The 23118-nt window shown below is 56.1% G+C and overlaps 1 protein-coding gene across 1 annotated transcript in view; it reads left to right on the top strand.

The window, feature by feature from the left end:
* The window catches only part of MAD1L1 (mitotic arrest deficient 1 like 1), a 264103-nt gene that overhangs the window by 10380 nt on the left and 230605 nt on the right, over positions 1–23118 (top strand). The window contains exons 3-7 of the mRNA XM_019637417.1: positions 2076–2200; positions 3240–3321; positions 4672–4802; positions 4936–5050; positions 7238–7299. Coding sequence (XP_019492962.1) covers positions 2076–2200; positions 3240–3321; positions 4672–4802; positions 4936–5050; positions 7238–7299 — 515 coding nt within the window. The remainder of the gene's footprint in view (positions 1–2075; positions 2201–3239; positions 3322–4671; positions 4803–4935; positions 5051–7237; positions 7300–23118) is intronic.

The raw sequence follows: 23118 nt of genomic DNA, 5'->3' as shown, positions 1-23118 counted from the left end.
ACCTCTGGATTTGCATTTCTTTGACTGCTAGCAAGGTCTGCTAGCATCTGAGAGTAGCTTTGAAACCAGAGCACAGGCGAGCTGTGCTGCCCTTACTGTCTCTGTCAGCTGGAGGTTGTGTAAGTCTTCGCAACAGAACCGAAACGTTGATGCTGGTGGAAATTGGACTCTTCTGACCTTCCCTGCCCCTTTGCTGTGCAGTTCAGGATCAGAGGTGCTGCAAGAAGAACGATGAAACGCTGCTGGGGAGGCGGGGGTGTGATCATTGCTATTCTGTGTCTGCGTGGCAGAGCTCCGGAAGCGGGCCCCAGGCTATTTCTGCCTTGGCACCACTGGGGAGCATGTTAGGGTTGTTTCCACATCCGTCTTCTGAGTGGATGTTGGCAGGAGAGGAGCCAGCATCGACCTCAAGACAGGCCCCCTCCCGTCCTTTGTGCGCTGGTCTGTGCTCGTCCTGGGCCCGAGTTCTGGAGGCAGGTGTGGGCCCCGGGGAGATGAGTGCCGCACGCTGTTCATGCAGGGCGGGGAGGGGACCCTGGCCACAAAAGTTGCAAAGAGGATGCCGAATGGGGCCCCGTGTGGGAAAGGTTGTGGCCGGGTGGGATGCAGGACGACGAATGTCACTGTCCTCCTCCTTGGAGAAGCTTCCCTGGACACTCGGTCTAAAGTCATAATCCTGCACCCCCATCTTGCTCCCCAAGTGTATTCTCTTGTCACGGTGCCCTGCTCCTTTGCTGGCCACTCACCGATGGCCTGGACCCCCTATAGCCTTTGTCGTCCCTGGGGGCTGGCTGATCCCAGGGTCCCACCCCACACAGTGCCTGGCGCCATGTGCGTTTTCTGAGTACAGGAAGGAAGACTTCTCAAGCACATGCTCATTGTTGAACGTATTTTAGTACCTTCATTCTCTTTTGGTTCCCAGACTGGGAGTCAGTGTAATAAAGCAATAAAGCAGACTGCACAGATGGATGGGGCTGGAGGCGTGGATGCCTGTGTCAGCCTTCCCCGGAGGACGTGGGGTGGACGGTGCTGATGCGTTTAAATGAGCCCCAAATTGGACAGATGAATGAGTGTGGTGGCCTCCTTGTCTGCAGAGGGTGCCCCCAGGGATGCCATGTGTCACTCACTGGGGTGAGTCGTCAGTCCGTCTTCTCGCCCTCGCTTGTAGGGTCCCTCGGGTTGACATCTGGCTCCCAGAGGCTGATGTGGCCACATTTCCGAGGGGTGATTTACATGACCCTTCTGAGTGGGCCAGCCTTTCCTGTTGGTTTGACCGGTGTGCCCGCTGCCCCTAGGAAAGCCACAAGGGCAGTGTAGTCCCCTAAGGCTGCCTGGTGGGTGCAGTCCGAGCTCAGGCTGGTGGTTCCACCTCTGAATGAATGTCGAGTGGGCTTGCTGTCCTGGAGGCTGTGCTCTGGGCGGCCCCCTGGGCCTCAGCTTGCCGTTCGTCCACTTCCGGCCTGGGAGCGTTTCAGTCTCCATGGCATTCTGGTGTGGCTTTCGTGGTGTCGTTCTGAGGACAGCCTCAGTCCCCCATGCCTGGCTTCTTGGGGGCACCGGGCTGTGGCTTACAGGTGGCATTTTGGGCATGTAGCTGGAATGGTGGCATGGTGTGGGGGGTTAGGGGCGGAATTCCAGGCTGAGAGACGAGGGTGGCTTGGAGGGAGAGCTGTGCAGAGCACGCCGGGGACGAGCGAGGGCCCAAGGTGATGGGACATGGGGCGTGTGGACGCTTCATGGGAGGGGATGTCATGGGGGTGTGAGGCCTGGGCTCGCTTGGGCCGGCAGCAGTTCTTGCTTCTGAGGCTGCTGTCACCATGACTCAGTCTCTCCTGTTAGCTTGTGGGAGACTCAGAGTGGGCTTGGGCTGGTGCTCTGGGGCTCGGTTGGGGTAATGTCTGGTCATGTTCTCTGAAGGAGAGGATGGCTCTGTCCCTGCCCTCGGGAGTGGGACGGGTGGGACAGGCTCTTGTGAGGGCGTTTGTCCTTTTCTGTGTTGTGGGAGGCTCAGGCGCATTCGTGCCAGCAGCCTCAGTGACCGGCCTCAGTGACCGGTCTGTCCTGTTTGCTTTCAGACCATCAGTGAGTTAAAGGGCAGGATCTCAGAACTGCAGTGGACTGTGATGGACCAGGAGATGCGGCTGAAGGGCCTGGAGTCCGAGAAGCAGGAGCTGCGGGAGCAGCTGGACTTGCAGCACCGGTGAGTGAGTGTGGAGGTGGGGGTTCTCCTGTGCCAGGGGCGCCTGCCTTCCTTGGCCCCAGAGTTAGCCTGGAGCCCGCGGGCGTGTGTTGAGCTGACTGTGCAGAAGATCAGGAACAGGGAGACCCAGGCTTGTCCCGTGCCCTCTGCTGGGTGAGCACCCAGCCTCTGAGGATCGGCAGGCATCCTTCGATGCCCTCCTGCCATGCACAGGCTGTCAGGGGGCAGACCCTGAGGCCAGGACCGGAAGTGCCAGAACAGAGTGGCATTTACAAAGTCCTGCGAATGAGAAGGGGCAGCTTCCAGAGAAGACGTTAGCTTTGAGTGAGGCTGTCGAGGCTGTGTGTGGCGGACGCCTCCTGCGGCGGGGGAGGTGGGTGGTAAAGGACAGTCCCGGCAGGCAGTTTTGTGAGCAGCAAAGCAGGGAGTGTGAAAGGACTCGCGGAGACGAGGTCAAAGGAAGGAATACTCTCCCGAAGAATTTGGCCTTTGTCCTGGCAGATGCTGTCTAAGGAGAGTTGTGGCTGCCCAGTGGGTCCTCGGCTGTGGCTGTAACGGGGCCAGCTGAGGCTGCAGCTGTGAGCAGCTATGCGGAGGGAGGAGAAGGGACCTGCAGGTGGTCTGGACTCAGCCACCCACCCTGTTCTGGGGAGGAGACTGAGGCCACAGGGCCTCTGGCTGGGGCTGGAGGCCGGGCTTCTGGAGCTGTCCCTGCAGGGAGCGCGTGGTCGGGGTTGTGTGTGTGCGCATGCAAGTATGTGTGACTGTGTGCGCGCATGTGTGTGCATGTGGGTATGCATGTGCGAGTGTGCATACGTGCATTTATGTGTGCGCACGCATGTGCGTAAGAGTGGGTGTGAGAGCATGTGCACGGTGAATGCATGTGGGTGTGAGTGCGTGTTCACACGTGTGTGTGTGTGCGCACAAGTGCATGTGGGTGTGCATGCCTGTGTCTACACTGGAGAACTTTTAGAGTGAGAGGAATTGTCGGCCTCACCACATACCACATTCTGCATGGTTTATACTTTTCTCTGAATAGAAAGTGGCAGGAAGCTAACCAGAAGATTCAGGAACTGCAGGCCAGCCAAGAAGCGAGGGCAGACCAGGAGCAGAGGATCAAGGTGAGTCGCTTTGCTGCAGCCCTGTCCTGTTTTGGTAGGCGTCCTGGCAGTGGTCTCAGCCCTCCTGCCACCTGTAGGTGTTGCTGAGCTGGGCGTGCTTGGAGGCATTTGGGACAGTTGCTGCCTGTATCTGCTGTGCCATTTGCACTGATTGTCTCCTTGTATGCCAGGTCTGTGCTAGCTGCTAGGGATGCCACAGTGAATAGGGGTCATATTTCTGCTCCCAGGAAGCTCACTTTCTAGTGGATGAAGACAGAAAACACACACAGGAGGAAGAAAGTAAATAGTACAAGTCGAGTAGGGACAAGTGCTGTGAAGGTGATAAATTGGCTTGGAGAGGCCGCGCAGCTGGTGTGGCTGAGCCGTGTCTCAGAGCAGGTCACCCTGACAGGCTCAGGCCGTGCAGCCTCACGGGGGAAGGAGGACACTGCCTGGAGGCCGTGCCTGCAGGTCCCTGGGCCGGCTGCCCACCGCCCTGAGAGTCAGGTCCACACCGCGCCTGCCCTGGGAGCTGGCTGCTGTGGCCTCGCAGCTCTGCCTTATCTGCCTCCCTCTCCAACTGTGCTCGCCGTGTCGGTTTTTAGACTCGCCTCTCCCTCTGGCCTGTGGTCTTTCAGTGCTGGTCCGGCTGCAGTGCTTACCTGTCCGTCCTCCTGACCCTTCCCCATCGGCCCTCATCACGTCACATGTCCCTGTCATCTCTTCCTTGCTCCTTGTTCTGTCTGCAGCCCTGGGCCCGCTTCTCAGGGTTTACTTGCCTGTACCACCAGATGCCTGTCTTTTCCACCAGACTGTAAGCTCTTTCTTGCAGAGACCTCATCTGTTTTCTGTGTCACCCTGTCCCTACTACTTGACCCAGTACCTGGTACAGAGATGGACTCCATTAGTGTTTGTTGAATGACTGACCGATTTGGTCCTGGTCTCATACTGAGCCTATTCTGTGACTTGTCACTAATGGATGCCAGCGGTCTCCATTGTGTCCCAAGGGGACTAGAGATGGAATAGAAAAACTGTCCTCACTATGGAAGAGGCTCAGTTGTCACGTGTGTGTGTGTGTGAGAGTGACAGAAACAGGCCTCGCATGGGAGGAGGTGGATGTTTCACTGGTATGTTTATTCAGGGAGCCTTCGCTAAGTGTCCTTGTGCCAGATGTGCACTAGGCTTCTGCCCCCGAGGGCAGCACTGCGTAGCACATGACACTCCTGCGATGCACCGTGGGTGCCGCTGTGGAAGGGAACGCTGAGGACCAGCACAGGCATGGGGTGCAGGCAGGACAGGCTTTCCGCGGGAGGGGACTCGGGGCAGCTGGGTGTCCGTGACTCTCTCCTCTCTGTCCCTGGCCTCCATCAGGATATGGAGCAGAAGCTATCGCTGCAGGAACAGGATGCTGTGATTGTGAAGAACATGAAGTCTGAGCTGGTGCGTTTGCCCAAGATGGAGCGGGAGCTGAAGCAGCTGAAGGAAGATAACGCCTACCTGCGGTGAGGCGGGCACGGGCGCCGGGTGGGCGCCTCCCGGGGTTAGAGCTCAACTGTGAGAGTGTACAGTTGGGGCTCCTGGACTCATCCCCAGGATATGTGGCTGTTTGAATGACTGCATTTCTGGCCCTGGCAGGGAGATGCAAGAAACCAACGGGCTGCTCAGGGAAGAAGTGGAGGGGCTGCAGCGGAAGCTGGGGCGCCAGGAGAAGATGCAGGAAAATTTGGTTGACCTGGAGCTGGAGAAGGAGGTAAGGGCGTGAACCGGTGAGGTGTTCTCTGCCGGGTGTCCTGTCTGTCTAGAGGACTCGATGTGTCAGTCCTACATTCCCGCTGGTCCCGTCAAATATGGAAGCTGCTGTGCTGGTGTGAGCAGAATGGTAGCCCCCAAAGACGCCCACGTCCTGATCTCCAGAACTGTGAACCTGTTATCTTAGGTGGCAGAGGGGAGCTAAGGGTGCTGGTCAGCTGGCCTGTGGTAGGGTGACTCCCTGGGTTCTCCGGGTGGGCCAGTGTGATTGCAGGTTCTTACATGTGCAAGAGGGCAGTGGGGGAGGTCAGAGCGATGTCACCCTGGGAGAAGGAGTCCACCTGCTGCTGCTGGTGGCATTGAAGGTGGAGGAAGGGGCCATGAACCCAGGAGCGTGGGCACCTCTAGCAGCTGGAAAAGACAAGGAAATAGATCCTTCCCGCCGATCCTCCAGAAGGCACCAGCCCTGCCGCCACCTCACTGGAGCCCAGCGAGGGCCCTGTGGTTGGACATCTGACCTACAGAGCTGTTAGGCAGTAAATCTGTGCTGTTCTAAGCCACTCAGCAGCAGTAGGAAGACTGATGCAAGCGGTGTCTGAAAGAAACGTCGTTCCCACTCACAGACTTGAAGGGGCCCCTGAGCTAAGTTTCTCCTGCCTGTGTCTCCATGGGACTGTAGGTGGCTTTTTGTGCGACAACGTAGAGATGGCCGTAGGATGTCAGTGCTGAAAACATCCTGGTCCTCTGGGTACATGAGACTGAGGTTCAGAGAAGCTCTCCATCTTGTTGAGTACACATGATTTGGACCAGAACTTAGGCCTCCTGGTCCAGGGCCTTCCTGTCCTGCACGACTTCTTTGAGGTGCCCTTTATGGCCTCACCTCTCTGGTTTGCCTGGCAGAACCGTGTCACCACTCCCCAGTTATTCCCAGAGTCTGGTAAGAGTGTAAAGTTACAAGTAACTCCCCATCTTCTGTGCGTGTCAGCTGCCCCGCCCATTGGGACCAGCCGCCGCCTTTGAATGGTGCTGAGTGCTGTCTCCTTGCCGCATACCGCTGAGGTCCTGTTTGGCCCTTGAGCCCTCTGTGGCTGGACAATGACTTCCGCCCACGAGGAGGCTCACTGCCAGCCTGAGGCACCACGGGCGTGAGCAGGGCTCCTCTCAGATGTTGGCTCTTGTAGGAACTTACCTGAAAAGACACCTCCGGAGCAGAGCAGTTTCTTCTCTGGACATAGTGTATTTTCAAATTGGTTAAGATCTTGGCTGTAGAATCACACTGCCTAGTTTAAAATCCTGCCATGGATGTTTGCTGGCTGTGTGACCCTGGGCAAGTTACTTAACCTCTCTGTTCACCTGTGTGATCAGGAATAGCAGCATCGGCTGTAGTGACAAAATTACTGAGCGTGTTCCTGGCACTGATGGGGCTCAGGAGATACACGTGTGATGGAACGGACGCACTCAGAGCGCTGTGCTTGGCTCAGGGCGGCGGGGACAGGAGGCACACGCTTACGTTCTAGATGGGCAGTGAGACTCACAGGGCTTCCTGGGGTAGGGGTCAGTGTGGGCAGGTGTGTGACATATGAGGGTGGGCCGGCCTGTGGGCGTTACCACCACCCCGTTCTTTAGGGCTGGCTGTCTCCTGCTGTGGGGCCACGGGAACTGGTTGGTCAGCCACGCCAGTTGTGACGAATTTGGCTCTCAGGCTTTGTTGATCTGCCCTAAGGGTTGGTGTCCTGAGGAGCACCTAAAGATGGGGTGAGAGGCAGCCAGGGCTTGTGGGTGCAGACGACTGCAGGACCATCCAGGAGGCTGGTTCCCCCAGCCCCACATTCCTTTCAGTGGCCTGCTGGGATCTTATAGAACTTACGGCTCCGGGAGCAAGTGAGGTGTGAGTGTGCGGTGTAGCTGCCGAGACCGGAAGTGACCTGTCTGCTTTGGAGCGGACTCAGCTTTGCTGTTTTAGCTCAGAGAGAAGGGCAGTCTCCTTCACAGCACTGGGGAGATGTAGTGTCATCATCATGTCAGTTTCGTGTGATGATGTTGGGTGTGGGGGTCAGTGTGCGCACGGCCGGTGAGGGACAGCCGCTGTGATTCGGGGTGAAGAGGGACAGCAGGAGGGCTATGGAGTCCTTGCACCGAAGGTGATGGGGACATGCTGCTCCGTGTTCTACCTTCCGTGTCTTTTCAGAGGCTGCTGGCAAAGCTGCAGAGCTGGGAGAGATTGGACCAGACCACGGGCTTGAGCATCAGGTAGGCGGAGGGCGCGCGTGCCTTGGTGTCCCCCCCAGAATGGGCCCGCCTCCCCACTTTCCCCCCCGTGGCTGCTGGGGAAGCTTCCTGCGCAGGCCGCTGATGTAATGAGGTACTTTCGCAGTGGGAGGGGAATGGGAGGCAGTGCCTTTCCCTGCTCAAGTATTTGAATCGGAAGCGGGGGAGGGCCGGAAGCCTGGGGTGCACTGGCTGAAGGGGCACTGAGGGCTCTCGGCCTGGTCCAGCTCCTCCTGCCCAGGACTGGTCACCAGCGGGCCGTGGTATGAAGGCTGCCCCTCAGCAGCCTGTCCTCGTGCTACAGTTTCCTCGCACTCCACCTCCTGGCCCCACCCCGAGTGCTGCTGAGTGCATTGTCAGGCCCACTAGCGAATGACAGAGGTCGCAGTAAATGAGCTCTGCGGGAAAACACATCGGAGGGTTCGCAGCCAGCCGGTGGTGGGCATTTGGTTGCGCTGCGTGGCTGGCTTTGTTAAGGACTCTGGTGTGTCTGTGAGGAGGCCGTCTTCTGGGGGATCCACTCCTGTTAGGTACCTGTGATGCGTGCCGATGACCTGAGCTGTTAGGGGTAAAAACAGGACTGTGTCCCTGTCAGGCCCCTGCAGCAGCCTCCCCAGCTTGTCTGTTGGTCTAGTGCCAGCAGGTGTGGCAGGATGCAGAGTGGGGCCTTGTTCTCTGGGGGGCAGGACGGGCATCTTCACACGGCCTGTCCCGCGTTGCTCCGCTGCTGCCTGCCCCGGTCCCCCTGCACACTGCCTCTGCCTCGGCAGCTCTGGCATTGCCTGGGCGCTCCAGGGTGGGGTGGGTGCTGGCGGAAGGCTGATCATTCTGGGTGAGTCCTGGAGCCTGGGGCACGGGGCCTCTGGTGTTCGAAGGGCCTTTTGTTGTTTTACCTGCTTGCATGATTTTAAAACTAGCTTCGTGGTTGTCTTTGCGGGAAATGGGGCCAAGAACGAGAACCTTCTTTAAAGAGCTGTGCTGTAATTACACCGTCGACTGCTGGTTCTGGAGCCTGTGACTGTTCCAGTCGGCATTGACTCCAGTTGCCCGTCACTTGCAAATGCCTCTTCCTTTTCCTTCTGCCTCGCTGAGTCACGGAGGACACATGAGGCCGCTGTTTCCTCTTGAACTGCACCTGCAGAACCCCGACTCACGTAGGGCGGCCCCAGCAGGACCTGAATGTTTTGTGTTTCCTCCTGTTCTCTGGGCTTATTAACTCCCGGGAAAGCTTTCGTCCTGCTCCCAGGGCCACTCGTCAGAAGAGGAACCTCCGTGACTTCTTTCTTGTGTGGGCGATCAGAGGCCCACTTGTGTCTGATCAGACCCGCCTGCCGCAGCGTTTGAGGGCCGTGTGTGCCACACGCACTCTGCCTCTGTCAGGCCAGCAGGTCGGCGCTCGGCCTGCTGGGAAGTGCAGCTGCTCCTCGAGCCCTTTTGGTCCCACTTCCAAACCTGAGGCCCCTGAGCAGGGCCGGCATGCGTGTGAGCCGCGTTTGCAGACTGACTGGCAGCTGGGGCGGCATCTCCTGGCAGTGTCTGGGCGGGCTCCTGCTCGTGCGTGCTGTGTGCTCACTCATCGCCTGCAGTGGCTGGGCCCGGGGACAGGAGAAGAAGGGGGTGGTCCGGAGGGCTGGCAGAGGTGGGGGCCGGACAGGAAAGGAGGGGCCTGCCTTTGTGGTCGGAAATAGACGGGGTAGCAGAGGCTGGGGTCCCGGCCTGCCCTCCCTCTGGCGAGGGTGCCCCTCTTCAAGTCCACTGCTCTGGGCCAGTTTCCCGTCATTGGGAAGGGAGTGCAGTGCTTTCCTCATGGTGCGTGTGGAGGCGAAACATGACCGTGCTCTTGGGAAGAGCCTCAGGAACTGCAGAGTGGCAGTGGGGGCGTCCCTCTGAGCAGCCAGAGGCTGCCTTCCGGAAAGCAGGTGGCACGTCCTCACAGCCCTCGGCTCCTGGGGCCCCTGTCAGGGCAGGTTTTCTTCCTTGTGCTTTGTGGTCGGTTGTGCCTGGGCCACCTCTGGGGGCCTTTTGGGGACCTCAGCTCCTCACCTTTCCTGTCCCCACTAGGGCATTTGGGGCAGGCCTTCACTGCGGGCCACTTGTGCTCCACTTAAGTGGGTATGAGTGTCGTCTCACAGGCGGCAGGTCGCAGACTTGTTGTGTGAGCGTGGACGGCAGCGGCGTCACCTAGAGAGTTTGGCCCAAGTGCAGACCCCTGGGCTGCAGCCAGGCCCCGTGGGTCAGCCTCTCCATGCGCTGGACTTGAGTCTTGGGTTGACCTAGACTACTGTGAGGGTGGGGCTGCCTCTCTTTCTTTGCCGTGTTTTGGGCATTTCTTAGAGCTTTCTGAGTGTGGGGGCGTCTTGGAGGAGCCCTTGTTTTACGACATTGGATGTGGGGTGGGAAATGGGCAGAGGGAAGGGGTGGTGGGCACCGCTGTAGCGTGGGGTCCCTGCAGGAGGGACGTGAGAGGGAGAGAGGGCACTATTTTGGGGGGGCCGATGTCCTGGGTGGTTGAGGGGTGGTCTGTCAGGAGTGGGTCTAGGCTGGATGCCCCTCGTCACCCTTGGGGGTTCAGTGCAGCAGGGGAGACGATGGGGCTGCCTCAGACCCTCCTGAACTCTGGGTAGACATCTGCCTGGCCCCAGAGTGGCCCCCAGGTATTGTGTGGTTTCTTTTATGCCTTAGGTTCTACATCTGTAAATCTAAGGGCTTTTCTAGAACATTGGTTTCTCACCAGGGATCATGGATCTCTGAGAGTCGTGACAGGCCCCATGAAAACATTTACCTCATGAAAACGTACGACTGCATGTGAGTACATGTAGACACACGACTTTGCGTGCTAGTTCAGCGGCCCACTCCCCCAACGTGTGATCAGCCAGCTCTAACTGACGCCTGTAAGTTGGGGTCTGCAGATGGCCTGGAAGAAGTTTGGGGGGCTGGGGAGGGCGTCTTGGCGTGGCCTGGTTGGTTTGAGTCTGTTTGGCCTTTAGGCAAGGCACTGCCAGTTTGGGGACTGAGGCACTCATTTGGGGCCTGTCATGACTCCAGGCTCTTGCCTGTGCCCAGTGTGTCCGTGGGTTTCTGAGAGCTGCCACCACTAGGTGGCACATCCCCCTTGGTGATCCTGGCTCCCCACAACCTGGGGAGCCGCTGCTCCCTGGGGCTGCACATGTCTGCATTTCTGGGCGAGGCCTGCTGCCTGCAGCTCTTCCCGGCCCACTGCTGTCCACCATGGGACTTCCTTGCCCAAAGCAGGGTTTGGTTGTGCAGGGATGTGGGAGCCTGTGGTCTGACAGCTCCTGCCTGCCTTTGGGTGGCCAGCGGGCCACTGTTGACTGTCCCACACCTACTCTGTTTTTGACCAGACCCCTTAAGCACCTGGGGTCTGTGACCGTGTGTCCTCTGCGAGGGTGCTCCTCTGTGGATGGGACTGCGGCTTCTCCTGGGTTCCCAGAGATCAGTCGCAACAGAGATCAGTTCTATCACCCGGAGAGACCAAAACCCCCAAAGAGTCCCCATGGCAGGACAGTGGTCACCCTTCTCCAGATTTGGTGTTTCTTACACCCCAAGGAGTCCAGAGATATTGGAAGAGGGAGGTGGGTGAGTTGGTTGGTGGGTAACCAGTGGAAACCTACAGAGAGACCTCTTGGGCCGAGTTCCGTCGTTTGCCAGAGAAGCTTGTGCGCCCTTGGGATTGCCTGTCACCTTATCTCCAGCACACGGGTCACGTGGGTTGGAGGCAGGTTGACTCTCAGCACTTAGAGAGTCATGGGTACGAGGGAGTGCTGGGGATGGATGACAGGGGCCTGTGTGCTGGACGGGACCCTGGTGGGGAGGAGTGGGCGAGTTCAGTGTCTGGACGATCTCCTAGGGCTTTGAAAGTGGCTTGAGGGACTTAGCCGCAGTGTGCGGAGCTGTGAGCGGTGTGGTCCGTCGGGAATGATAAGGTACCGAATGGAAGTGTATGTCAGGAAGCACGTTCTACGTGTCGGTGTCAACCTGGGCAGCACACCTGGGGCGCTGAGAAGGAGGGGTAACAGAGAGGCCGATCGGACAAATGGAACGAAAGTGAGTTCATCCCAGGAATGCAAGGGTGCTGATCCTCACAGAATTCGTTAATACAGCTCACTGTTTAGTAGAGGGAAGGGGGGATGTGATCACGCCAGTAGATGGAGAAGAAGCATTTGTAACAACTCAACAGCCGTGCGTGATTAAAACCTCTTAGCAAACTCGCAGTAGGAGGGAGCTTCCTCCAGATGCCCCTGCGGCCAGCATGAGACGCTGGTGAGAGACGAGGCCGCCTGGACGCGCGCTCCTAGTCCGCAGGGTCAGAGGTCCTAGCCCGTGCAGGGAGGTGAGGAAAGAAAGAAACCTGTGTCTCTGCTTGAGATGATGTAATTATCTATGTGGAAAATCCCAGACAATCAATAAGCCACCAGAACTGAGTTTAACAGGTTCACAGGGTACGGACACAATGTACATAAATAGTTTGGCTTTCTACATACTGGCAGCGAACAGTTGGAAGTACATACTATTTATAATAGCATCAAAAGACATGAAATCCTTGGGGATAAATTAACAAAATATGTGTAAGATCTGTACCTTGAAAACTATAAGATGTTGCTGAGGGAAATTAAAGGTAACCTAATAGTAATATAAATAAATGGAGAGAGACACTGTGTTCATGGATTAGAAAAGTCAATACTGTTAAGATGTCAGTTTGCTAAACTCGATCCATACATTCAGTGCAGTCCCAATCAAAGTCCCAGCAGGCTGCTTTGGCAGAAATCGACCAGCTGATTCTAAAATTTCTGGGGGAATGCAAGGACCTAGAAGAGGAGAGCTAGAACAGTTTGGAGCAGAACAGGTTACAGGGCTTCTGAGGGCTGATGCAGACACTGGGAACTGCATTAGTCAGGAGGGCAGCAGCGTGTCAGGAGAGACCTGTTAATCAGGGGGACAGAGAAGGTTCAGGAACAACCCAAGAGCAGAGAGTCGATTGATTTTCATCAGAGGTGACAAGGTGACTCAGTGGGAGAGTCCTGTCAGCCAGTGGCGTTGAAACAACGGGTGACTGTATGCACACCTGAGGAGATCTTGTGCTGTACACAGCTTGACTCAGTGGTGCGTAGGCCTAAATGTAGAAACTAAAACTTCTGGAAGCTTTGGCAGAGTTCCTAGGACACAACAAATTCAACCATACAGGCAAAAAAAAAATGATAAGTTAGACTCCATCAAAATTAAAAAGTTTTGCGCTCAAGAGATTTAAGAAAAAGAAAAGGCAAACCATGGACCAAAAGATATTTGCAATGCATATGTGTGACTGAGGCCTTATGTCCACGACATATAAAGGATTCTTCCAGATCAGTAAGAAGAGGACCAGGTTCGGAAAAACGGGCAAGAGACTTTGAGCAAATATCTACAAAAGAAGATAGACGAATGGTAAACAAGGAGTGAGAGATGCCGGCACCATTTTCATCAAGGGAATACAAGGTAAGATCACGGGGACGCACTGCTGACCCAGTAGGATGGCAGAAACGAGGACTGACCACGCCAGCTGCGGAGATGTGGGGTAGCTGGGACTTCCCCAGGGCCCACGCGTGTGGAAAACGACGCAGCCACTTTGGGGCCGGCCGGCAGCTTTCTGGGCCTTTACAGAATGCCCAGCAGCTCCACTCCTGGCATTTGCCCAGGAGAGATGGAAACGTGTGACCTCGCAGACCGGTTTCTGCATGTTCATGGTGGCCGTCTTTATAATAGCTGCAACACGAAACACAGGAGTGCCCGTTGGTAGGCGAATGCGTAAATGGACTACGGCGTTCCTACAGTGGAATCCGACGCAGCAATAAAAAGGGATAGACAGCTGCTGCTGCTGCAAAACAACGCGAACGAATCTTTTGCTGAGTGGGAGAAGCCAAACACATTGAGTTCACACTATATGGTGCCACTTATTTGAAATTTTAGAAAAGGCAAAATTGACCTGAAGTGACAGCAGATGAGAGGCTGCTCAGGTCTCAGGCTGGGGTACGAATGGGGCAGGAGGGACCCTCACGGGTGCTGGAGGTCGCCTGTGACTCAGTAGTGACAGCTGCTGCCCAGGTGTCTGCACCCTGTACGCGCGTTACCCCTCAGTCATGCTGGGCCAAGAGCCCTGAGGGGTTGCTGTGGTGATGGGGGTGGGGGGAGGTGAGGAAAAGCCCCAGAGGGCTCTTGGACGAGTTGCGAGTGCATGGGGTGCCTTTTGCAGCCTTTGTTTTGGGAAGGAACCCTCCCCTGAACTTGTCAAAGGCCTGTGGGCAGCAGGGACCCGCCAGGCTGTCTGCCAGTTTGCCTGGACCTTGGGGACTTAGGGAATGCCAGGTGTGGGCTGCGAGAGGTCAGTGATTTCGTGGGGTTGACGAAGACAGAAGGGAGCAGGCGCACGGTTGGCAGGCTCCACAAAGGGCGCTTCGCCTGGGGGGCCCTGTGTCCCAGCTCCTGGGCCACCGTCACAGGTGCCCAGTGCTGCCCAGGGGGCCGTTCTCAGAGAATGGGACTGATGGCTCTCCCCAGAGGTGGGCGGCCGGGTGAGACTGCTGTCTCCCCATCCATCCTTCTCCACAGTGCCTGGTGAATTCTTGTGTCTTTCTGGAACGTGGGTGCACCCCTCGCGGAGGCAGTCCTGCTGGAATACTGCTCTGCATAGTGTTTTTCCCGTTGGTTTCTGACAGTGTTTGGGCTCCATCACAGACAAGCTGTGCGCAAGTATTTTAAGGAGCTGTGTGGTGCTCTGTAGTGTGGATGGACTGACTTTTCTCAGTCCCCTGTTGATGGACACTTAGTTTGTTTCCAGTGGGTGTTTTTTCCCCCCCCAATAAGCAGGGCTGTATTGGCTGGATAAAGTCTTAGAAGTAAGATTTTTACCTCCACAGATACATGCCTTTGAAGTCGACAGATCGTGAGAAGTCACCCTCCAGAAACGCTGTCCTCCTCCCTGTCTGTCCCCATCAGGGAATGCGCCGTCACCTGCTTTGGGCAGACACTTGCAGAGGTTTTGCAGAGGTTCAAAGTGCAGTGCCGTGCAGTGAGGAGCACAGGGCTCTCCCGTGCTTGGGCTTTTACAGAGTTCACCTGGTGGTCCATCTGGGCAGGGACCTCACTAAATAAGCCTGGAATGCGAGCTGAGTCCCTCTGCCCACGAGCTCCTGATGTCAGAGAGGACATCGCTGGCTCGTGGTGGGGATGCTCTGGGTTTGGCCCCTTCCCCGTCCCTTTGTGCCTGCGACTGGCCTGGCTTCAGTCAGGCTGGGAGGGTGTAATGACACCTGTCAGGATGGGTGCAGCTTGGATGGGATTGAGGGGTTGCAGAGGGTGCTGGCATGGGGGAGCTGAAAGGCAGGTGGGTTTTGCTGGCTCTGAAGCCTGCCAGCTGCACCCCCCCCTGCCCCCCGCCCCGAAACTGCTGACCCATCACCTGGAGTGAAAGTTAGGAACTGACAAGTGCTGACCCGGACATTTCCCCAAAGCGTTTGTAGGCTGGCCAGATGACAAGTCTTGGGGACCAGTTTCCCCTGATGTGTGAGGCCAATTAGGAGGACAGCGAGTGGGCGTGCATAACTTCCTCCTAAGAAAGGATCTTATTGACCAGGCTGGACACTTTTATTCCCCTAGCTACTGTGTTCCCGATTTCTAATTAGCTGGGTCTGGGCTGATCAATCCATGGAGCGCTGTGGGTGCTTGGGAAGGTGGCTGAACTGTCAGGCGCCTCGGCCCCTTTTAATTGGTCGCATTTGCTATTCTTTGGAGGTACAGGAGGAGGAGGAGGAGGAGGAGGAGGAGGGGGAGGAGGGGGAAATGTACATTCTGGGTACTTTGAGCCTGGCCCTTCCTTCTGGTCTGCATACTAGTGCCTCGGTGGTCTCAGCTGTGTGTCTTTTTATTGCTCCTTCATTTATTCACTCATTCATTCATTCATTCATTCACCATGAGCTGTTGTCATGGAGCCGAGGGGCTGGAGAGGGCCTTGAACCACGTGCAGCTCTGCCTCAGGCCTACACATCGGTGGTGTGTGGGTTCCCAGGCGCCTGCAGCTCCAGAGATGTGAGCGCCCTGCCCCTGGGGGTGTGCCAGCAGGGCCGGGACCTCTATAGCCCTTTCCAGCCCCACGGAGGCCAACAGCGGGAGCGCATGTCCCCATGTGTTGGCGGTCCTTTAAACAACCGCTCCTGGTGGCTGAGGGCCGCTTCGGGCTGCCTTGGGAGTTGTGTTTGTCTTTACTGGTTCTTCTCCATCTGAAGACTTGCGAATGAAGAGCAGGGGCTTGTCTTTAGAGCCTCTGTGCCTGGGGCTCAGTGGGCGTCTCACAGACGCTTGGTGAGTGAGTGAGGGCGTCACGCCCACCTTGCTTGGGTACATTTGTGTCTAGTTGGTGGTGACTTAGGGTGGGGCCTCTCTTGGCTTCATGGCCTCTGTGACAAGGCCCCTGTGTTATCCATGCTGTTGTGCCCCCCTGGGAATCAGAAAACAAGGACAGCAGAGCGCTTCCTGACAGCTGTCATTTTTCAGCGGCAGCCCATCCGGGGCTCAGGGCAGCAGCCCCGCCATCGCCCGCACCCTGCTGAGGTTTCGGCGAGTTAGCAGCCATGATGGCCGGCCCCTGCCCCCTGGCAGCAGTGCATTTGTGCGGCGAGGTGTGCAGGGAGCAGCACCTGACAGGCGCCCTCTTGCCCATTGGCCCCTGCGGCTTTGCCCCAGGTGGGTTTGGGTGGGCGGGAAGCTCTGTCGGAGACCCCAGGCTGAGCACAGCGCCGTCTCCTCTGACTGTGTGTGCTCAGAGCAGGCCCTGGGGCTGCGGGCTTCACAGCATGGTAGGGAATATGGAAGAGAAGTGCTTTCTAGAAGACCCTCAACCAGACTCGAAGGGTAGTTTCTTGGAAGAGGTAGCCTGGCTTCTTTCTTTCTCCTTCCCTTACTTCGCCGTCTCTTGTGGTGCCGGGTCCAGGCTCAGCTGCTCATCAGCCCTCCCTGGAACGAGCCCTCAGGTGAGTCTGGTCCATCGCATCACTGGGCCTGGCGCACTGAGTTTCGGGAATGTCCGTTCTGGGAGGTGGACGCATGGGAAGCTGCTTTTGATCTGATGGACCCTCCTCAGGTTGGAGAGCAGAGAGCTTCAAGATCAAGGGCCCGGAGCTGGTGCCAGAGAGCTGCTGGCTTCTCATAGCGGGTGCTCTTCTCACAGGCTGCTTTCTGTGTGCACCTCCTCGAGGACCCTCAGCTCCCGGGACCCACCAGTAGCTGGGACTGGAGACGGCATATCTGTTCAGAGACTGCTGCTGTTTCTGAGACTCCTCAGTCCTGTGGGCCCATGGTAGGGACCAGACCTCGGCTTTGGGTCTGGTCTCTGCGCTTTCTGGCCTTTGCAGCTTTGGGCAGCCCGGACCCTGTCTCAGCAGCCCAGCATTTGAGCAAGATGACCACTGAGGGCCACATTGAGCTCCCTCCCAGAACTGCCAAATTTCAGATAGAGTGCATATGGGAAGGGTTTTATACAGTGTCAGACGCTCCTGAGGACTTTCAGAGCTGACTGGGCAGAACGCATCCATTCCAGCTCCAGCCCTTCCTGGGGTGTTGACCACGGCATGGGGCGTCCTTGGCCTAGTCTTGGTGGCCCGTTAACTGAGGCACAGGTGGTTGCTCTCTTGCTCTCGTGAAAGGTGAGAAGATTTAGCTGTCCAGGGAAAGCAGTGTGTTGTATGGTCTTAATTGTAGCTGGCTCGAAAGAACTTGGCATGTATTTTAACGTCCCCAACCTTGCGGCATTGGAGACTTTTAAACTTAACTCACATGGGCGAGTTGGGGAACCTTTACCTGTTAAATGGAAATTTAAAAAAAATGATCAAAAGGGGGCTACAGGTTGGCGTGGCGTTATTAAAACTACCTTTTTTCAAAAATTAATTATTTTAATTGGGGAATTGGGGGAGGGGAACAGTGTTGGAGAATCAGGGAAGGGGAACAGACAAGTTGTTGTCCTTTTGTTCCTCAGTTTAGTTGTGGAGGACGTCGCTTCACTGGCCCATGTTGGTATTATCATTGCTCTCTTCCCGGGTGAGGCAGTCACTCACTGGCTATTGGACGGCAGCTCACGGCGACTCACAAAAGCTCACACCAGCTGCTGGCCAGCCCCACTGCAGCCTACGCCGTCGCCGGCGACTCACGGCAGCCCAGCTCCAGGTCGAGCTGTTGTTCACCATCTTAGCTGTAGAGGGCGCAGCATCACTGGCCCTCATGTGGGATCCAAACCGGGGCCCTGCCGCTCAGAGCTGGCGTCCCAAGCCAACTCCTAACCAATGCGCCACTTGGCTGGCCCTAAAACTACCTTTTTTATTAACTGAAGAGCTTTTGCAACAATCAGTTAAAGTAACTTTCAGAAATAGCTGAGTGCTTTTTTATAAATAAAGAAGTCTTACACGCTCTTAGTGCTAAAGCAGCTGGGCCAGAAGTGGTGTGAGTGGACCTTACTCCTTGCTTCACCACTTGTCTGTACCTGCAAGTTCATGGCAGCTGGATGAAGGGGGGCTCGCTGGTAATTGATGCAGACTTGGACTGAGTCCTGCTTTGGGTGAGGTTCTGGGAGGCTGCGTGGTGCTGGTTGCTGACAGATCCAAGCATCGTCCTGTCCCTAGGACCTCCAGTCTAGTAAGCCGAGGAACACTGGCACTGAGGAGGGCGTGGGAGGCCATGGCGTCCTGTGGGGAGGGTGGGTGTAGTGGCTGGGCGGCAGGGGTGGAGGTGGCATGCCTGAGGGCTGAGAAGCCGGGTGGAGGTGTGGAAGGGCAGGTGGGTTGTCGTTGAGGCGGGAGGGTAGGGAGGGCGTTCTGGGCAGGGAAATGGCATGAGCTGGCTGCCTAAGGGAGGTGCCAAGATGGGGTGTGCTGCCAGTTGCGGGGGCGGGGTGGTGTCATGTGGCCCCACCCTTTGTGTGGGGGAATTCTGGGTGGACAGGGGCCTTGCGTGGCTTTGCTGAGCGAGTAGTGAGTAGCTTTCACCGATTCTGGGCAATAGAATTAGTCCCGAACCTCCCAAGCTCTCCCGTCCGGTTTTGTTGTGACATATGTCAGACTTGGTGGGTAGGGGGTGTCAGGTTAACACCACCTGAGGCTGCTGAATTTTTCTGATGTATGTGCATTCTGCATTTTCACTGTTTTGAAGGTTGTCTTGAGCGGGACCTGTTGCTACGCGGGTCTTTATTTGAGGGCACATCTGTTCATGGGGACATCACTGACATAGTCGGAGGCCAGGCATCTTTGGGCACGAGTGTGATGCCTTGGGATAGGGAGGTTGATGGGGTGTTCTCTGGCCTTTGGGAAGCAGTCATGGGGAGACCCCGATCAGTTCAGATCTGTAAGGGACTGGAGAAGCCTTGTGAACAGGCGAGGGGTTCACACGGCTCAGCATTCAGGAGACACGGCAGGTAGCCAGGGAGGAGGCCTCCTCTACCCTCTGCCATCGGCCTCCCTCCCGCGGGGCCCCAGCGTCACTAGCCTCCGGTGCGTGTCCCAGGGGCTTTACGCATCTCTGAGCCTGTGCGTGTGCTGCTGCATTTCCTCCTTTACCCCCGCTGTGATGCTTACATGCGTGTTCTGTAGCTCTGAGTAACACGCTCTATTCCACATCAGCAGAGAGCTCCTTTGTAACGGCACTCAGTATTTTGTGGTATGGATATTGCTGAGCCAGGGGCCAGTGCAGGAGACTGCCCTCACTCCTGAGTTAGGGGGGTCCCCAGGACCACCCATCAGTAGGTTCAGTGATTCACTGGGAGGGCTCGCAGAGACAAAGCTCTGTGCTCGCAGTTACGGCTTGTCACAGGGGAGGACATAATTGTGTTGGACTTTGGGCAGATTAAGCTCAGGTGGGCGGGGGAGAACTTGTCTGAGTCCCCATCCTTAATTTAGTGCAGTCAGCTGCACTTCTGAGGAAATAAACCTTGTTCCACCCAGCTTGCTTTAATGACTTGTTCATTAACACCAGTGGAATGAGGCCTTTTCTCTGGAAGCATGCTTTTTATTGGTCAATAATTCTATCTGCTTTATTGGCAGTATGTTTTCTTAATTTCTTGCCTGTGGAATGGCCCTAGAAGCCTTTGCTGGAAGTTGTACTCCTGTATCATGTTAGTCTGTTAATTGGCGGTAGGACTCCTAGGCCACAGGTTGTCCTTGCTGAGGGTCCCCAGTGTCTGCCCCATCACACGTGGCCTGTGGATCCCATAAGCAGAATGCGTGCTGGGCCTAGGGAGGTCTGGCTGAGCCGGGGCCTTACAGGGCAGTAGTTGTGTCCTGGGCACAGCCAGCCCTGGCACATGGTCCTTGTCCTCGTGGCAGAAACACGCTCTTGAAAGCATCACACACAAGTGTGAGGGGGTAGCCAGAGCCAGGAGAGAGGTGTCATGTGCTCCGGGGGCTCCGGGGGCTTTCCAGGAGGATCACCTCGGGGAGGGCAGGCTTCCCCGAGGACAGCGCCCTGGGCTGAAACCTGAGGGGCAGTGTCTCCCGGTGAGAAAGGGAGGCTTCTGCCAAGGCCCGTGGGCGGGAGAGAAGGGTGAGCATACCACAGGACAGGACCGAGGCGTCTGGGCAGGCCGAGAGGCGGGGACAGCAGCCCAGCGTCTCACCTGCCCATGCGGGTCCGGGGACCATGCTGAGACGTTTGTCTTTCTCGACGGCCATTGAAGTGGTTTACCGGCTGTGGCACAGGGGGCTTTGGGATGCACACTGGGCACGCGCTTCCTGGGAGATGGGACATCGACTTTCTTTGGGTCTACCTGTGTTCACTTTGGATAGAAACCTTCCTGCCTGTTCTGTCACTTATTCGTGTCTTTGAAGATTGGAGGTGTCAGAAGGGGTCAGGGTGGGCCAGAGAGCAAGTGAGCCCTGCCCCAGGCAGAGGGCGCTGAGGCTGTGTGTGTGTGGGGCCGTGGCAGTGTGGCATTCATGAAGGCTTGGGCTTTGGAACTCGAGAGGGAAGGTGATGAGACCCTAGTGGATTTTTGTGTTTCCAGCACAACCCAGAATTATTTAGTTTCCCATGGTAATCTTGGAAGTGCTGACCTCAGTCAGCTCTTAGCACGCAGCTAGCTATCAGGGCTGTCTTTTAAATGAGGAGCGTTTCCAAGGGACTGCGTGCGCATGTTTGCACCTGTGTCTGCGAGGCTTGGCGGGGGTGGCACCCCCAAGCAGGTTCAGTGGGACATGCCCCTGAGCAAAGTTGGGAGTGTCAGTTAAGTTGTAGGGACGTCAGAGTGGAGGTGGTGGCTCTCCCTGCCCTCAGGCCCTTGGACGCGGCTAGGGGTGTGTGTTCAAGGCCAGGCTCTTTCCAGCCTGCCCTTGCATTTCCTCTTCAGGCAATGCCTGTGCCCTCCTGACCCCAGGCACCTGTTGATAGGACTGTGATTTTGGAAAACGTCATTCACGTATCCATTCTTTGACATCGGCCTGGCTCTGGGGATAGAGTCACAGAACGCAGCCTCCGCCCTCACAGTACGTGGACAGATGGGCTTAATGAGACTAAGGCAGGAGCCTCTGGGCTGGGCCCGTTGAAGATGTCCCAGCCGCGTTTGGAGGGAGCACCTAACTAGGTAGAGACAGACCTTGATTGTATGTTTGCTGGGTTTGAATGATGCTGATAGGCAGATGGCCAGATGTCTTCTCTGGCCGGGACATCGGTGGCTGACAGGAGGCTCCAGAGTTTAAGGACAGTCCCTGCTCTGAAGAGGCCATCACTCGGCCGACAGGATGGCTGCGTTCGAGGCAGGGGTCCCCTGGAGAGCTGCTGGAGAGCTTGCAGATCCCGTTCCTGCTTGGTGTCTCCCCTGCCCTTCCTCCCAACTCAAGTGCGTGAGGCCAGGAGTCACCTCCACTTGGCAGAGGAGGGACCAGAGGTTCCAAGAGGGGCTCACTGGCCAAGGTCACCCGGTGAGTTTGTGGCATCTTTGTTGGATTGCTTGGCTGGTCCTGGCACATGGTGGGCTCTGCCTCCATAACCTCCCTCCATCTGGCCAGCCACATGGTGCATGCAGCTGGATGCTGCGTCTCGGAGCACATCAGCCTGCTGCTGGCACTCCGGGCTTCTTTTGGGGAGCTGCCCGTCCATTTAGCTTGAGCAGCATCAGGCATGCACAGGCTGGGAGCCCATCAGCTGATGTCAGCTTGTTGAGACCCGACGGCTGGCTCCCAGCGGGACTTCGGCAAGGAGGGCCTGCCAGTCCTCGTGGGGGCCGCCCACCTGGCCTTTGCTGGGGGCTGACACCTTCTGCAGACCCCGGGGGTTTGCTGTTCAGTGGGGGAGGCTCTGCGAGGGTGAGCAAGGCAGTAATCATTCGGGGGGGGAGGGTTAGCTTGGAGGAGGCAGCACGATGCCGTCCTATTCGCGGAGGCAGCTGAGTTAGAAGATTAGCAATTAATTTTTTATTACGTGCAAACTACTCTTCAGTTTCGTGGAACCAAACAGTCCTCCCACAGCAGAGGTGGGGCGGCTCCTGCCTCATGTAATTTTTCAGAGCTCTGCTGTGGGCCTGCTTTGAAACTATAGGAAACGTTTATGAGTCTGTATGGACGACATTTAGACACAGCTTTTGGGTTTCCCATTTGCTCTTTCTGGCTTCTGCTTTTTCTGTATTGCTGGAGTTCAGTGCAGTTGGGTCTTGGGAGGATGTTTGCTTTTATTAGGATTGCAGTCACAAAATGCAGCTGTCACTCATCATTTAGCATAGGTAAGTTGTAGCATGCTGGTTTGAGAGTAGGCTTCTTTAAATCAGAGCTCACTTTTTTATTGACTCTTGTGGGAAAATCAGACTTGATTTTTTACTAAATTCAGTTGAGAAGAGTCACTGGAAGCTATTACTGTTATTTCTTTTGGTTTGGGCAGTTTTATTTACTAGAGCTTAGCTGCAGTGTCATTGCAACCCAGTAGGGGTCGCTACCATTTTAGGAGATTTGATCAGAAAATACGGTGAATGTTTAAATAAAAAATTATTACAGTAAAAGACACATTGCCATTAATACTCCTCAAAATACTCCTCCTCCCTTCGATCACACTTATCCCATCATTCTTGCCACTTTCTGAAGCAGTTCTGGAAGTCCTCTTTCGTGAGTGTCTTTACTTCATTCCCCATCATGACAGTGCTCCATGTCACACAGCGCTTGTGGTTCAACAATTTCTGTCCAATGAAAACATTACGGTGTGTCCTCATCCACCTTATTCACCGGATCTGTCAGCGTGAGACTTCTGGCTCTTCCCCAAAGTCAGAATGATTCAGTACATCAAGGCAGCCAGGACAGTGCAACTAAAGACACTCACGAAAGAGGACTTCAGAGCTGCTTCAGAAAGTGGCAAGAACGGGAACTTTCCAGAACCCTGGGTGAGAAGCGGAGCAGCAGCAGCTGCCTCAGGTGCGCAGAGCAACGCGCTCCTTCCCGTTCCCCCACACCGGCTTCGGCCTTCTCACGGGCTGTCAAAAATGGTGAAAGAAACCACTTACTATGATGTTTTGGGAGTCAAATCCAATGCCACCCAGGAAGAATTGAAAAAGGCCTACAGGAAACTGGCCTTGAAGTACCACCCTGATAAGAATCCAAATGAAGGAGAAAAGTTTAAACAGATTTCTCAGGCTTATGAAGTGCTCTCTGATGGAAAGAAAAGGGAATTATATGACAAAGGAGGAGAACAGGCAATTAAAGAAGGCGGAGCAGGTGGTGCTTTTGGCTCCCCCATGGACATCTTTGATATGTTTTTTGGAGGAGGAGGAAGGATGCAGAGAGAAAGGCGGGGTAA

Source organism: Hipposideros armiger, unplaced genomic scaffold (genome assembly GCF_001890085.2).
Source record: "Hipposideros armiger isolate ML-2016 unplaced genomic scaffold, ASM189008v1 scaffold_33, whole genome shotgun sequence".
NCBI classification, from domain to species: domain Eukaryota; kingdom Metazoa; phylum Chordata; class Mammalia; order Chiroptera; family Hipposideridae; genus Hipposideros; species Hipposideros armiger.
Note: the sequence above shows the minus strand (reverse complement) of the source record. Positions and strands in the feature narration are given on the sequence as shown.